A 16,471-nucleotide genomic window follows, 5' to 3' on the forward strand; every position below is an offset into this window, starting at 1 on the left:
TGCATTCTCAATATAAAATGTTCGAATATTACAGATAAAGCAAAAGGCCAGCTTGACGATTCCCCACCTGAGTCCCAGCCCCTTCCTGTCACTGTCAGCTCTTGCTGGGTAACCGTCCAGTTTCTAGCTTACACAGATTTGATTTGGTTTGGTTGGTTTGAGTTGGGTTTTTTGTTGTCTATTAAAAAACATAGTACTGCCCGGCCAGTGTGGCTCAGTGGACTGAGCATCGTCCCATGGACTGAGAAGTCCTGGTTCGATTCCCGGTCAGGGCACATGCCCGGGTTGCAGGCTCGATCCCCAGTGGGGAGCATGCAGGAGGCAGCTGATAGATATCACATAGATGTTTCTCTCTCTCCCTTCTTCTCTAAAAAAAATCAATAAAATATATATATTTTAAAACAACAACAACAATATAGTACTACCCTGTACCTTTGCATGGGTTGTTTTTATCATCCAACATGTTCTGGAGTTCTTTTCATGTCAGTATATATGAATGGACCTTATTCTTTTTAGCTACTGTGTATCATTCTTCAGCATGGGCACAAGAACACTGTTGAACAGCTCCCCTACGATTAAATGTCACCTTTTGCACTGCCATAAACAAGGATGCAGTGAACGGCCACAATTTTGCCTCCTTACGTACATGCTACATGCGTGTCAAAGTACTTTTCCTGCACAAATTCCAAGTAGTAGCGCTGCTGAGTCATAGCAGCTATCTCATCTTTTTCTTCTTTTAGAAGCTACGGTACCTTGTTTCTAATAGGCCCCGCTAAATTGCCCTCCAAAACGGCTCTGCTGATTGATATTTCCAACAGTTGTATTTAAAAGAATGTATTTTCCACCCCTTTGCCAACTTTTGACATTATCGAACTTTGATTCTCATATTCTCATATTGAAATGGTATGTCATTATTGTTTTCATCTGTACTTCCCTAATTACTAATGACATTGAGCACCTTTTCATATGCTTATTAGGCATTTGTATTTCATCTTCTAGGAACTGCCTGTCTTTATCCTTGGCCCATTTTTTCACAGGGCCATCTGTCCTTTCTTTGTTATAAGTTCTTTATATGTACCCATATTTGTCCTTTGTCTACTATACACTAGCAAATCATTCCTCCCAGTCTGCTGCTTGCCTTTTAGCTTGGTTTTATGATCCCCACTTCTCTCCTGCTATTACTGAACCTAAAAGTGGAGTCTTGAAACAGGCGTAACCACAGGCCTCTCAGAAGACACTAGTCACTCCCTTTCCTCTCCGCCACTGCCTCACCTGTGCCCTCATGGAAGCACTTAGCTCTCTGCTCGGGTTACTGGTCCCCATCTATGTTGACTGCCTTGAGTGTGCCCTGGAAGGTGAGGGCTTCATCCATTCTTTTCTATGTCTCCCGTGGGGCCCACCACAGAGCCTTCTACATTGTAGGTACTAAACCCAAACTGAATTACGTCCACCATTAAAAGCAGAACGACCTGATCCCAAATTGATTTCAACTAACTCTGCTAAGCAGGTATCATCATCGTCCAACAGTGGCAAACAATGGCTTTCCTCCTTCCCAGAAACAGAAAACAAGACAAAAGGGCATGTGGGCTGGCTCAATGAAATATTAAGCAGCTCTCTTCAACAGGAGAGCGCGGCTTGTGTGGTTGTTCCAGAGTCCAGGAGACGGGCAGAAAGGAAGGCGTGTGACTAGACCACAATCATTAGATCTCTGCTGTCCTCTTTGGAAAGGGTTTTAGTATTAAAAGGGCATTTATTCTCGTTAATGCAAAATTAAGGAGTTTAAAAAGCTTTTACAACCTAGACTCCCTCTGAGAGGTCAGCTCTAACACCCTAATCGGCCACTGCTCTGGCTACTGATAGGAGCCAAGCAGTTCCTGTGGTCCCAGCTGGCCTAACAACAGGCAGATGACTGAGAGAGAAGGAAGGAGGGAGCTGGCACTGGCTTCTCTGGGTACCCAGCCCATCCTAGGGATTTCTCAAAGGATGCAGCACTAGACACCAGTCACCACTTGGCCCAGGGGAATCAGAATCACTGCCTCTCCAGGCAGGAAGGGGTGAATCCCATGTTCAAATCCCCTTAACTACAGCATCCCAAAGTAGCCACCCATCTTCTGCCTAAAACACCTGAATTAAAATGTTGGTGTTTTTGAAGCTGGGGGATGGGTGTATTGGTTCATAATATTATTCTCCCTATGTTTACATCAATAGAGGATTTTTTATAATTAAAGAAGATATTTTCAGTGATTGCCATAACAGGGAACGCACAACTGTCGATGGTGTCTAACGCCTCCTTGGACATTGGGTTGGAAAGTTCCTCCCTTCATTAAGCTATTGTGTCCCCCTGTCACTCTGTTCATCCCAGAGGTATTTATGTATGTATGTATGTATGTATGTATGTATGTATGTGGCCCTAGCGGGAACCTGGGACTCTCTGGTCCACAGGCCAATGATCCAACCACTGAGCCAAACCAGCAGGGCCCAGAGGCCTTTAAAAGCTCAGCGTCGCCCTGGCCAGTTTGGCTCAGCAGTTAGAGCGTCGGCCTGCGGTCCGGAGAGACCCGGGTTCGGTTCCCGCTAAGGGCATGTACTTCGGTTGCAGTTTGTCCCCGGCCCTGGTTGGTCGTGCGGGTGGCAGCCACTCGATGTGTCCCTTCACGTCGATGTTTCTCTCTCTCTCTCTCCCTCCCACTCTATCTGTACAAAAAATGGAAAAATATCCTCGGGTGAGGATAAAACACTAAAATACTTAAAAATAAATAAATAAAACACTAATAATATTAAAAAATAAAATAAAATAAAAATAAAAGCTCAGCGTCTACGCTCAGACGTATCTGGGTTCAAAAGCTGGAGTCACCACTTGCTGCCATATGACCAACAACATATTATCTTAATTTCTCAGAATCTCAACTTTTCATCTGCACAACAGGGGTAATAATGTAACCTATGTCATAGGGTGTTGGGAAAGTTTGATGAGATCATGCAGGTAACATCCTTTGCCCAGTACCTAGTATCTTGCATGTAAATTGCTCATTGCTATTTTACTGGCTTAGTTCTTTCTCCTCCAGGAAGCCAAACAGAACAGGTCACCCACCTCTGAACAGACCTCATGATATAAGATAGTCAACTAAATGATGCTTAGCTAGCCCTGGCCATTTTGGCTCAGTGGTTAAAGCGTCAGCCTGCAGACCAAGGGTCTCAGGTTTGATTCCCGGTCAAGGGCAGGTACTTTGGTTGCAGGTTCAATCCCTGGCCCTGGTCTGGGTTGTGTGGAAGGCAACCAATCAATGTTTCTCTCTCTCTCTCTCTCTTCCTCCTCCTCCTCCTCTTCCTCCTCCTCTCCCTCTCTCCCTTCCATTCTATGTAAAAAAAAAAAAAACTAATGGAAAAATATTCTCAGGTGAAGAGTAACCAAAATAACGATAATAATAATGCTTAGCCAGCAAATGAGCCCATAAAAAGGACACACCCTAGAATTTAAAAATCACAAATATCTGAAAAAAAAAAAAAAAAAAAAGAGGCCTTCCCTCTGTGTCTTGGCATCTCCTACAGCTATACTACCTCTTGGTTGCTAATAGTGATGCTCTGAGACTCATCAAGAGAAAACTAAGAAAAATCCACTGCATGGAATCCTACAGAGAATCAGAAAGAACTCACTCTTCTTCCTCCTCCTACTAATTGCTGATGATGTGTGAATGGACAGTTCACTGATTCGCTAACGTATTTGTGCAAGACAGGACATACACAAAGTATGAGGCAGCATGTGCCACTGCATCCCCACTGCTGACCCTCAGACAGACCTTGGCAGCACGTTTTTCACTCCACAGTGACTGTTGACAGCGTGTGATCACCCCGGAGCCCAGCATACCTTGGCCTGTTTTCCAAAATAAGACTCCATGCATCTGTCCTGACACTCCGATGCCACAGACTTTCCGGAGCTGCTGCCGGGGAAGAGCAGCAAGGCACTCGTTTAAGGCTTGGATGATTCTACTCACATCCTGCTCCCGAGCCTGGAAACAAAACAGGACACATAGGGTAAGGGCCCCAAGGGCTTTCCTGGGTGGTGGCTGCCCAGCTAAGTCCACTGGGGTCACGTGCTGACTGGTCTCAGGGAAGAGATGTGAGACTGAGAGCTCTCCACCCCGTCCCGCAGGGCTCAGAGCAGGAATGTGGTGGGCAAGGTTCCACTCCGTTCCTTCACAGATGAGGCCCCAGGCCCTGCCTGCCACTGTGGGTGGGTGTGAGCTGATGAGAGCACTGCCCCTGTCCCACAAGAAGTTACAGTCTAGCAGGGAGGACAGGAAAGCACAGGACAGACCCTGCTGTCAGAGATAAGGTAAAGGTCTTTCCCAAGGCACATAGAGTGTTAGGGTAGGAGATGGATGAAATACCCAGGGAAGAACATTTCCTGAGTGCCCTGAGGGCCAGGCCCAGGACTTGGAAACAATAACACACCCAGGAAAGGTGGGCACAAAGAAGGCCATGGAACACCTGGGTACAGAACCAGGGGGATGGGCTATGCAAGGGGGTGGTGGGCAATGAGGCTGGACAAGAGGACAGGCTGGGACCCAATCATTGGGCCTGAAGCTCACAGTAAGGGACCCTCCCTAAAGGTAATGGGAAGCCCCTAGGACTTTCTGAATGGGAGGATATCATCATCAGAAGATACTCTGTCTTTTCAGATTAATTGGCAATGGTAGGAGCTACACAGAGAGAACCTGATAGTGTAAAGAGATTTGGGGGGGTGGAAAAACATTTTAGTGAGGACCATCTTTTCCTAATTTGTCTTTCCTTCCAATTTGCTGCCTCCTTGAAAACTTTTCTCGGCAGAATCACCTTAAAAGACAAAGTCATGAGAGATAAGCAGAATGTGATCAAGCAGCATATAAATAGAGTCTGATGATCCTAAGAGACAAGAATAGAAAAAGAATGTAGTATTTGGAAAAGTTCAAAGGTCTTCAGAGTCAGATGGGAAAATGCATTTTGATATCTCAGAGCTAAGGAAATGCTAAATCCATAATGAACAAACTGGACTAGCAAGCAAAATAGACAGACTCATAGATACAGAGCAGGCAGACAGCTCTGGGGCGTGGGTACTGGGAGGGGGGAATTGAGGAAAAAAGAAAAAAAGAGAGAGAAATGCATAGACATGGACAACAGTGTGGTGATTGCAAGTGGTGGGGTGGAAGAAGGCATCAAGGGGATAAATGGTGATTGAAAAAATAAAATTAAAAATAAATAAATAAATAAATAAAATGCTAAATCCACTCAAGCATATATCCAAATTAGTGGGAGGTACAGGCACTAACTTCCAAAGGAGACAATAATGTGACTCAAACATAAGAAATTTTGGTTCTGGAGAAATTCCAAAATGGGGACAGAGTGAATAGAAGCTATACAGACCATCTCCCAGGACCAAACTGGAATTACAACTAAAATAAAAACAAATTGTCAGGAAAAAGCAACAGAAAAGCAGCTTGCGAGGACCATATAACCAGCGACACCGACTCGATCCTGGTAGGATTGCGGAGGCATGCAAGGGGGTCTGGGAGCCCATAGACAGCAGTGGTCTTAGCTGTGAGCAGCGCCCTCAGGTTAAACTCCCAAGCGGCTCCACAGTCCAGAGCCACAACAGAAGCTAAAATAGCCACAGCCACTCACCTTGGGCTCCGGCAGAGGGAGGGCAGACTGGACAGGAACTGTGTGGGGACACTCAGGATTTGGAGGGCACTCAGAGCTTTTGCTGAGTTGCAGCCACGCAGGACGGTGGCCATCTTACTCTTTCCCAGGGCTCTGGGGAGAGGCGGAGGCCCATCCCTTGGAGATTCAACCCCACCCAGGTGGGCCATTGAAATGCAAATTGAGGCTCATTAACAACCAGAATCTGCCCCACCCTCGGGAAATACCCTCACGCTGAACACCTGAGGGAGTTTTTCATTCAACTGAGAACCCAACGCTCTTCAAGTCACCCCTACTGATAGCCTCCAGGCAAAAAGCTAGAGGATAACTGAACCATTCCTGGGCTAGCAGGTCTAACCAGGAAAGTAAGACTTGACAGAGGTGTTTAACGTGGGTCCTCCCTCTCTCATCCAAACCCAGGAGAGGGAGCTACAAACAGCAGAACACCAACACCCACAGGGAAAACATGGCAGGCTCCAAAGCCCACTGTGATAGCCAAAATGGTGAAACAAAAAAACAAAAGCCAAATGGAAGAACAAGAGACCTCTACCAAACATGAGATAAATGTGGAGCAGTTAAGCAAGTTAACAGAGCTAAAATTCAGAGCCATGATCTTGAGGAAGCTCAACAGCACGAGTAAGGACATTAGCACCATGAGTAGACATAGAAATGTTCAAAATCAACCAATTGGAAATGAAAACCACCAAGAAGAAATAAAGAATGACATATCAGAAATAAAGAACACATTGGAAGGTCTAAACAGCACAGCAGAGGAAGCTGAGGACCGGGTCAGTGAATTAGAAGACAGGGTAGAAAAAATCAACCAATCAGAAAACCAAAAGAAAAAAACAATTAAAAAACAGGAAGACAGCTTAAAAGAACTGTGGGACAACTGGAAATGTAATAATATTCGCATCATAGGAGTCCCTGAAGAAGAAGAAAATGATCAAGGGTTAGAGAATATATTTGAAGTAACAGTGACAGAAAACTTCCCTAATTTGGTGAAGGAAGAAGGCATTCAAGTTCAAGAAGCACAGAGAGCCCCAAGTAAGAAGAACCCAAACAGGCCCACACCAAGACACATAGTAATTAAAATGCCAAAAATTAAAGACAAAGAGAGAATCCTAAAAGCAGCAAGAAAGAAGCAATAGGTTACCTACAAAGGAAACCCCGTAAGGCTCTCAGCTGACTTCTCAACAGAAACACTACAGGCCAGAAGGGAGTGGCATGAAGTAATCAAGGTCATGAAAAACAAGGATCTGAATCCAAGACTACTCTACCCAGCAAGGCTATCATTCAAAATAGAAGGTCAAATAAAGAGCTGCTCAGACAAAAAAAAAAAAGCCTAAGGGAATACATTAGCACCAAACTAGCATTGCAAGAAATGTTAAAAGGATTGCTGTAATTAGTAGAAGAAATAGGAAGAAAAATATAACCAAACTAAACAAAAATGGCAATAAATAAGTACATATCAATAATCACCTTAAATGTGAATGGACTGAATGCTCCCATAAAAAGACACAGAGTACCTGATTGGATAAGAAAGCATGACTCATCTATATGTTGTTTACAAGAGACCCACCTCACAACAAAAGACTCACATAAGTTGAAAGTGAAGGGATGGAAAAAAATCTTTAAAGCAAACGGAAAGGAAAAAAGAGCTGGGGTAGCAATATTCATATCTGATAAAATAGATTTCAAAATGAAGGCCATAACTAGAGACAAAGAAGGCCACTACATAATTTGAAAGGATCTATCCAACAGGAAGATATAACCTTGATAAACATATATGCACCCAATATATGAGTACCAAAATATATAAAAAATCTTCTGGAGAACTTTAAAGGAGAAATCGACAGCAATACAATCATAGCAGGAGACTTCAACACCCCGCTGACATCACTGGATAGATCCTCTAGACAAAAAATTAGCAAGGAAACAGAGACTCTAAATGAAGCACTAGACCAAATAGATTTCATAGATATCAACAGAGAATTACACCCCAAAACTACAGAATACACATTCTTCTCAAGTGCACATGGGACATTCTCAAAGATAGACCACATGATAGGACACAAACTAAATCTCTACAAGTTCAAGAAGATTGAAATCATATCAAGCATCTTCTCAGATCGCAATGGCATGAAACTAGAAATCAATTGCAACAAAAACATGCAAAGACATTTGAACACATGGAGGTTAAATAGCATGTTATTAAACAATGAGTGGGTTACCAAGGAGATCAAGGAAGAAATTAAAAACTTCCTGGAAACCAATGAAAATGAACACACAACAACACAAAATCTATGGGATGCAGCGAAAGTAGTTCTGAGAGAAAAGTCCGTAGCACTACAGGCCTACCTCAAGAAACAAAAAAAAAATTTCTAAAAGACTACCTAACCTCACAACTTAAAGAATTAGAAAGCAAACAAAAAGAAAACCCCAGAGCAAGTAGAAGGAAGGAAATAGTAAAGATCAGAGCAGAAATAAATGACATAGAGACCAAAAAAACAATTCAAAGGATCAATGAAACAAACTGCTGGTTTTTCTAAAAGATAAACAAGATTGATGGACCCTTAGCTAGAATCACCAAGAAACAAAGAGAGAGAACCCAAATGCACAAAATCAGAAATGAAAGAGAAGTAACAACTGACACCACAGAAATTCAAAAGATCATTAACAACTACTATGGACTATTATATGGCAACAAATTCAACAATCTAAGCAAAATGGACAAATTTCTAGGACCACATATTCTCCCAAAACTGGACTGGGAAGAGATAGAAAACTTGAACAGACCAATAACAACTAAGGAAATTGAAGAGGTAATCAAGACTCTCCCAGCAAACAGAAGCCCAGGCCCGGATGGCTTCACAGGAAAGTTTTACCAAACATTCAAAAAAGAACTAACACCCATTCTCCTCAAACTATTTCAAAAAATTCAAGACTAAGGAAGACTTCCAAACTCATTTTATGAGGCCAGCATAATTCTAATTCCAAAATCAGAAAAAGACACTACAAAGAAAGAAAACTACAGACCAATATCCCTGATGAACATAGACGCCAAAATCCTGAACAAAATACTAGCAAATCGAATCCAGCAATACGTCAAAAAAATTATTCACCATGACCAAGTGGGATTCATCCCAGGGATGCAAGGATGGTACAATATTCGCAAATCAGTAAATGTGACACACCACATAAATAAAATGAAGAATAAAAACCACATGATCATATCAATAGATGCTGAAAAAGCATTCGACAAAATCCAGCATCCATTTCTGATAAAAACACTCAGCAATGTGGGAATGGAGGGATCATATCTTGACATAATAAAGGCCATATATGAAAGACCTATAGCCAACATCATACTCAATGGGCAGAAACTAAAAGCATTTCCCTTAAGAACAGGAACAAGACAGGGATGCCCACTTTTGCCACTCTTATTTAACATACTGGAAGTCTTAGCCACAGCAATCAGACAGGAAGAAAAAATAAAAGGGATTCAAACTGGAAAGGAGGAAGTGAAACTGTCATTATTCGCAGATGACATGATGTTATACATAGAAAACCCCAAAGACTCCATCAAAAATTTACTAGACTTAATAAATGAATTTGGCAAAGTAGCAGGATACAAAATTAACGTCAAGAAATTGATGGCATTCTTGTACACCAATGATGAACTCACAGAAAGAGAAACTGAAAAAACAATCCCATTTACCATCACAGCAAAAAAAATTAAGATACCTAGGAATAAACTTAACCAAAGAATTAAAGGACCTATTCACAGAAAACTGCAGGTCATTGAAAAAAGAAATACAGGAAGATATAAAAAAGTGGAAGCACGTACCTTGTTCATGGATTGGAAGAATTAACATCACTAAAATGTCCATATTACCCAAAACAATCTATAGATTCAATGCAATCCCCATCAAAATACCAATGACATACTTCACAGAACTAGAACAAATACTTCAAAAGTTCATATGGAACCAAAAAAGTCCTCGAATAGCTTCAGCAATCTTGAAAAAGAAAAACAAAGTTGGAGGGATCACATTACCAGATTTCAGGTTATACTGTTGTAGCTCACTGTCCTTAGAATCCAACTTGTCTTTAAGCTGCCCTAATTAACAACCTCAGAGACAGCAAGACGAACAATGGGGAATGTTATAGAGGGCTTTAGCCCCATAAAAATTAACCAAGGTTTGACCTTCACTGGGAATTTGAAAAGCAACATCCTTCAAGAAAAGGGAGGACACAAACGGCCCCAAGGCCAGAGTGTCCTGCATGCTCTGTAAAGAAACTGATAGGGAGAAACTGAAGCTCCCTTTACCCCATAAAACTGTAACTGTTCAACATGTGTGTATTGCACCTGACTGACCGCTGATATCTGTCTCGAATTTGTTAGTTTTTAAAACTTGGATAATGGAATGAATAGCAGAATAGATGTATGCTGACCCAATTTACCCAGTTCCCTTTCGCCTCAGCTCCCTCCCACCTCCGTTCCCTCCTGCTTATCGCTAACTGCCTCCGCTTCTATACAAGCAGCTTGCTTGCTCTGCTAAACTCTTGAATGACCCCTGCCCTATATAAGCAACCCTCCCCCTGAGCTGGGGGCTGCAGTTCTCCTCTGTGTAGGTTGGCTGCAGTCCCTGCGCAGGTAATAAAACATTCCCAAAAACTGAAAAATGGAGTCTGAGTGTGGTCGATCTCCTGGGTTACAACAATACTACAAAGCCACTGTACTCAAAACAGCCTGTTACTGGCACAAGAACAGGCATATAGACCAGTGGAACAAAACAGAGAACCCAGAAATGGACCCAAGGCAATATGCTCCATTAATATTTGACAAAGGTGGCAAGAGCATACAGTGGAGTAAAGACGGCCTCTTTAATAAATGGTGTTGGGAAAATTGGACAGCTACATGCAAAAAAAAAAATGAAACTAGACCATCAACTTACACCATACACAAGAATAAACTCAAAATGGATAAAATACTTAAATGTGACTTGTGAAGCCATAAAAATCCTAGAAGAAAATGTAGGCAACAAAATTTCGGACATCATATGCAGCAGAATTTTCACTGATACATCACCTAAGGCAACAGAAACAAAGGAAAAAATGAACACGTGGGACTACATCAAACTCAAAAGCTTCTGCACAGCAAAAGATACAATCATCAAAATAGAAAGGCAACCCACTGTATGGGAGAGCATAATTGCCAAAGATATATCAGATAAAGGGTTAATTTCCAATATTTAGAGAGTGTTCATGCAACTTAACAAAAGGAAAACAAAGAACTCAATTAAAAAATGGGCAGAGGAACCAAATAGACACCTCTCCAAACAGGACATACAAATGGCTGAGAGACATGAAGAAATGCTCAACATCACTAATCATCAGAGAGATGCAAATTAAAACAACAATGAGATATCACCTCACACCTGTCAGAATGGTCGCCATCAACAAATCATCAAACAAGTGTTGGCGAGGGTGTGGAGAAAAGGGGGCTCTAGTACACACCTGGTGGGAATGCAGACTGGTGCAGCCACTATGGAAAACAATATGGTGTTACCTCAAAAAAGTAAAAATTGAACTTCCATTTGACCTAGTGATCCCAATTCTAGGAATATACCCTAAGAAGACTGAAACACCAATCAAAAAGAATATATGTACCCCCATGTTCATAGCAGCACTATTTACAATAGCTAAGATCTGGAAACAGCCCAAATGTCCATCAGTAGATGAATGGATAAAAAAGCAGTGGTACATATACACAATGAAGTACTATGCAACTGTAAGAAAGAAAGATCTTTTATCCTTTGAGACTACATGGAGGGACCTAGAAAGTATTATCCTAAGTAAAACAAGCCAAACAGAGAAAGACAAGTATCATATGATCTCACTTATTTGTGGAATATAATGAACAGTCTGAGGAATGGGGTAGTCCCAGAGACGTGGAAGTGGGGTACAGATTGACAATTCCCAGAAGAGGGGGTGGAGGGAGAGAGATAAACCACAGAACTTATATGCATGTGTGCATGAACAATGGACATGGACAACAAAGCTGGGGACAAGGCGGGGAGGGAGAGGGAGGGGGGATCAATGGGGGAAAAAGGAGAAACATCTGTAACAAAAATTAATTGATTAATAAAAAAAAAAAATTTTAACCTCACCCTGGCCAGTTTGGCTCTGCAGTTAGAGCACTGGCCCCCAGACCAATGAGTCTCAGGTTCGATTCTGGTCAAGGGCACGTACCTCGGTTGTGGTTTGTCCCAGGCCCTTATCAGGGTCATATGAGAGGAACCAGTGGATGTGTCTCTCTCACATGGATGTCTCTCTCTCTCTCTCTCTCTCTCTCTCTCTCTGTGTTCCTCCCTCACTCCCTCCCTCTTTATCTGAAGATAAATGGAAAAATATCCTCAGGTGAGGATTTTTTTAAAAAAAAGAAATTTACTCTGTTCATGGGGGAACTGAAAAAGCTTATGGTCTCAGTAAAGCATCTGAAGACTGAGCCCTCAGGCCCCTTGCTTCCCTCCAGTGGGGAGTACAGCCCTCCCCTCCTTGGAACAAACCCCTCACTAGTCCCGTCAGCCTTCTGGATTCTAATAAGCATGAACAAAGGAGAAGAAAGAAAGGTGAAGAGGGGAAGAAAGAGCAGAAAAGGAGCACTTAGCATTTTCCTGAGGATGCAACCCCAGATCCTAACAAGATCCTTGATATATAGGAGAGACTACAGCAGAACTGACTTGGCAGTGAAAGACAGGCGAAGAGGAGGCGCATGGCTGTGCAGGATCCCCCAAGCAGGGAAGGACGAAGACAGCAGGGGAAGGAAGAAGGAAGCAGGAAAGACATTTGTTCAGACCTGCACTGTCCAACATGGCAGGCATTAGCCACATGTGGCTAACCTGAATTGAAATGTGCTGTCAATGTAAAATACAGACCAGATTTCAGATTTAGTATGGAAAGAAGTGTACAATGTCATTAATAATTTTACATGAATTATTATATTTTGGAATGATACTATGTTGGGAACACTGGGTTAAATAAAACATGCAATTAGAATTCACTTCAGGGGGTGGGGGTGGTAGAAGAGGGTAAAGAGGGGATAAGCGATGATGGAAGGAGACTTGACTTGGAGTTGTGAACACACAGTACAATATACAGATGATGTATTATAGACTTGTACACCTGAAACCTATATCATTTTATTAACTAATGTCACCCAATGAATTCAATTTAAAAGAATTCATTTTACCTATTATTTTTTAATTTTTTAAAATATGAGCCCTAGAAAATTGAAAACACAAATGTGGCTCACATTTGTGGCTCAAATTTCTATTGGACAGTACCGGTTTAAAGAGTTTGCACATGGCGCCCTGGCCGGTTTGGCTCAGCGGTCAGAGCGTCGGCCTGCGGTCCTGAGACACCCGGGTTCGGTTCCCGCTAAGGGCATGTACCTCGGTTGCAGTTTGTCCCCGGCCCTGGTCGGTTGTGCGGGTGGCAACCACTCGATGTGTTCCTTTCACATCGATGTTTCTCTCTCTCTCTCTCTGTTCCTCTCTCTCCCTCCCACTCTACCTGAACAAAAAATGGAAAAATGTCCTCGGGTGAGGATAAAAAAAAAAAAAAAAAGAGTTTGCACATGGCAATCAGATGGTGCATCAACCCAGAACAGAGGAGCTGCTGTTTAAAATGGGCACAGGGTGGGTGAGTTGTGTGGGTGGGGTTAATGGAGGAGGAAAATAGGTCAGATGGCAATGAAGACAAGGAGACAATCAGTATTCAGCACTTAGCCCAAGTACTAGTGGTGTGATGTGGGACAGACAAGGGGTATACCCACAATGTCACAGGGAAGGTGCTGCCCCCATTCTTCGGTTCAAATTATCAATTGGTCTATATCCAGATCAAACCCTAGAACTTCAGATTTGAAAAAATACTTTACAAACTCAGTCAAACTCCCTTTTAACAGATGAGAGGAAACTGAGGCCCTGAGAGGAAAAATTAATAACTCAGAAAGGGTCAGAGAGCTTCCCTCAAAAACCCTAGTTGCAAATACCTAAAAGCCTGACGTTCCACAGAGGTTGACCATGGTGTACACAATACTTCTAAAGACTGAGAAGTATGGTCATGAGGAAAGAACAGAGCCATCAGCTATTTCTATAGATCAGTGGTTCTCACCCCAGTGATTTCTGTCCCCTAGGGGACATTTGGCAATATGGAAATAGTTTGGGGGTGTCATAACTGAGGAGGAAGGTTCTACTGGCACATAGAGGCCAGGGATGATGCTAAACATCCTACAAGTCACAGGACAGCTCCCCATAACAAAGAATCATCCAACTCAAAAAAATCAACAGTGCCGCCTGGCCGGTGTGGTTCAGTGGTTGAGCATGGACCCATGTACCAAGAGGTCGCCGATTCAATTCCCAATCAGGGCACATGCCCAGGTTGTGGGTCAAATCCCCAGAGAACAACTGATGTTTTCTTTCATCACTGTTTCTATCTCTCTCTCTCTTCTCTTCCTCTCTTAAAATAAAGAAATTAAAAAAAAAAAAATTAACAGTGCCAAGGTTGAGAAATCCTGCAGTATATGAAATTATAGGAATGCTGTTTGTCTCAGAGCACAACACACCTGTGTGGTTTGCAAGGGGGGCTATCACTGGCCTCCCCTAAACCCATCATTAGGCATGTGTGGTGCACTGGGTGTGCCTGTAAACAGAGGAGCCTGCTGAACCCTGGGGGAAGCGGAGAAAGTAATGTCCAAGAAGTGGCTATTTCAAGAGAGAAGTGGCCTATGCCCACTCCCTGTCATCTTAGCTCTGCTGCTCACTCCCAGAGTCAGTCATGAAGTGAAACAATCATTCTAAAATGCCCTGATGCCCCCAACGAAACTAATTTTGAAAGCCTCTATGAAAATGCAAAGTGTTCCTAAAAACTTCTTAATCTGAAATGCTTCTGAGCAAGACGGACTCTGAACCCTAAAGAACCGAGTCCAGATATGTGGCAAGAGCTCGGGAAAAACAAAGCTCTGGGAGTGGTGTTTGGCTCAGAAAATGGAGGTTTGTGGCTAGATGGGGCCACCGGCCACCTATTTCAACTCTGAGAACAAGCTCAGATCCAGAAAAAAGGTTACTCAAAGTTCCTCGATATTAATTTCTATCGTTCATTAACTAAACATAGAGCTACCTTTTTGCAGGGAATTAATGGACTCCAGCTCTGAGGACTGACGTGCTTTCTGAACCCACATCTCACAACCGAGCCCACTGTGGTAAAACTCTCCATTTCTGTCTTGCAGCTTTCACAAGACACTAGTTGTAGGGTATTATTACCAAATTTCACAAGATACACTGTGGTAGTGTGTAGTTATCAATCTGATCTTTTTCTAATGACCTCTCAATGTCTTTTATTTTTTTAATTTTTTTTTTTTTATCCTCACCTGAGGATATTTTTCCATTTTTTGTACAGATAGAGCGGGAGGGAGAGGAAGGGAGAGAGAGAAACATCGACGTGAAAGGGACACATCGAGTGGCTGCCACCCGCACGACCAACCAGGGCCGGGGACAAACTGCAACCGAGGTACAGGCCCTTAGCGGGAACCGAACCCGGGTCTCTCCGGACCGCAGGCCGACGCTCTAACCGCTGAGCCAAACCGGCCAGGGCTCTCTCAATGTCTTTTTATCTGTCTGTCTTTCCTCCGTGGTCTATCTGTCCTATCTGGTTTTCCTCCAAAGTGTCTTAGCCTTTGGGGACTTGGGAGGGTGGGGCAGTGGCTTTTGCTGAGCAAATGTTTGCGTTGTTCAGTCCACATTCTGAATCTGATTTCCAGAGGAAAATCCAGACTCTGCCCTGGGAAATAAACAGAACCGAGCTTGAGGCCACGGGCAGGTTCGAGGAGAACTGCACAAGAACAGGATTCCCCGCGGGTCGGGGTACAGAAAGGGGAGGGCAGAGAGCACGGGATAAGCACTATGGGCGAGGCCCCGAGAGGAGGCCGGAGAGTGGAGAGACCGGTGCCAGCAGGTGGGAAGGCTCCTGGGGCAGCCCCGAACGGACCTGCAGCAGGCAGGTGGCGGTCAGGCAGGCTGGCGCAGTCAGGGAAACTTCTCTGAGGAAGAGGGGTGTTGGGGCGGCCTCCTTGGGGAGGGAGAGGGTTGTCAAGAGGCTCCTGGAGGCGGCGCGGCTCCAGGGCACTGCCTCACCTGGGGCCCGGCCGCCGAGCTCTGGGCCGCCGCCTCGGCCCGCGCGGCCCGGACACAGCTGGCCAGTACCACAAACCCCGATGGGTCGCCGGGAGCGGCCTCCACCACGGCCGCCTTCACAGACGTGGTGCCTAGGTCGATGCCGAGAGTGACCAACGGTGCAGCCATGGCTGTGGGGACCAGAGCGGAGGTCTCGTCTGCACACTGCACCAGCGACCGAGGCGCCGAGGCGGGGCCCCTCTTGCCGCGCCTTCGGCCACGCTCAAAGTGCAGGCTGTTCGTCTTCCCATTGGTCGAGGAAGGCGGAGCCCCGCGCACGCCTCGCAGCGGGCCCGGCTATAGGCGGAGAGGCGAAGGAAGGCGGGACCTAGAAGGCACCACCCTGTCGGGCTGGGGCCCACGTCAGTGGCGGCGACTGCCTCGCCAGGGCAGCCTCTATCTGGCTTTCAAATGTAGTGCGGGGTTTGCTGACAGGTGCTCGGGACTCCGAGAGCCTCTGCGTCCCTAAAAGTGGCTTAATACTCCCTCACACGGAGCTCCCATCCCTGCCAAGGTGCCTGCGTCCCTCCACTCCGCCCCAACCCTGCTAAGACTCG

The 16,471-nt window shown here is 44.2% G+C and overlaps 1 protein-coding gene across 1 annotated transcript in view; it reads right to left on the bottom strand.

Moving 5' to 3' along the window:
* Nucleotides 1-16,077, bottom strand: part of SHPK (sedoheptulokinase) — a 32,540-nt gene extending 16,463 nt beyond the window's left edge. Inside the window, exons 1-2 of the mRNA XM_036268778.1 lie at nucleotides 15,876-16,077; nucleotides 3,866-4,007 (exon numbers count right to left, since the gene is read on the bottom strand). Coding sequence (XP_036124671.1) covers nucleotides 3,866-4,007; nucleotides 15,876-16,043 — 310 coding nt within the window. The 5' untranslated portion in view covers nucleotides 16,044-16,077. The remainder of the gene's footprint in view (nucleotides 1-3,865; nucleotides 4,008-15,875) is intronic.
* Nucleotides 16,078-16,471: the final 394 nt, after the last annotated feature.

This window comes from Molossus molossus, unplaced genomic scaffold, assembly GCF_014108415.1.
Source record: "Molossus molossus isolate mMolMol1 unplaced genomic scaffold, mMolMol1.p scaffold_m16_p_19, whole genome shotgun sequence".
NCBI classification, from domain to species: domain Eukaryota; kingdom Metazoa; phylum Chordata; class Mammalia; order Chiroptera; family Molossidae; genus Molossus; species Molossus molossus.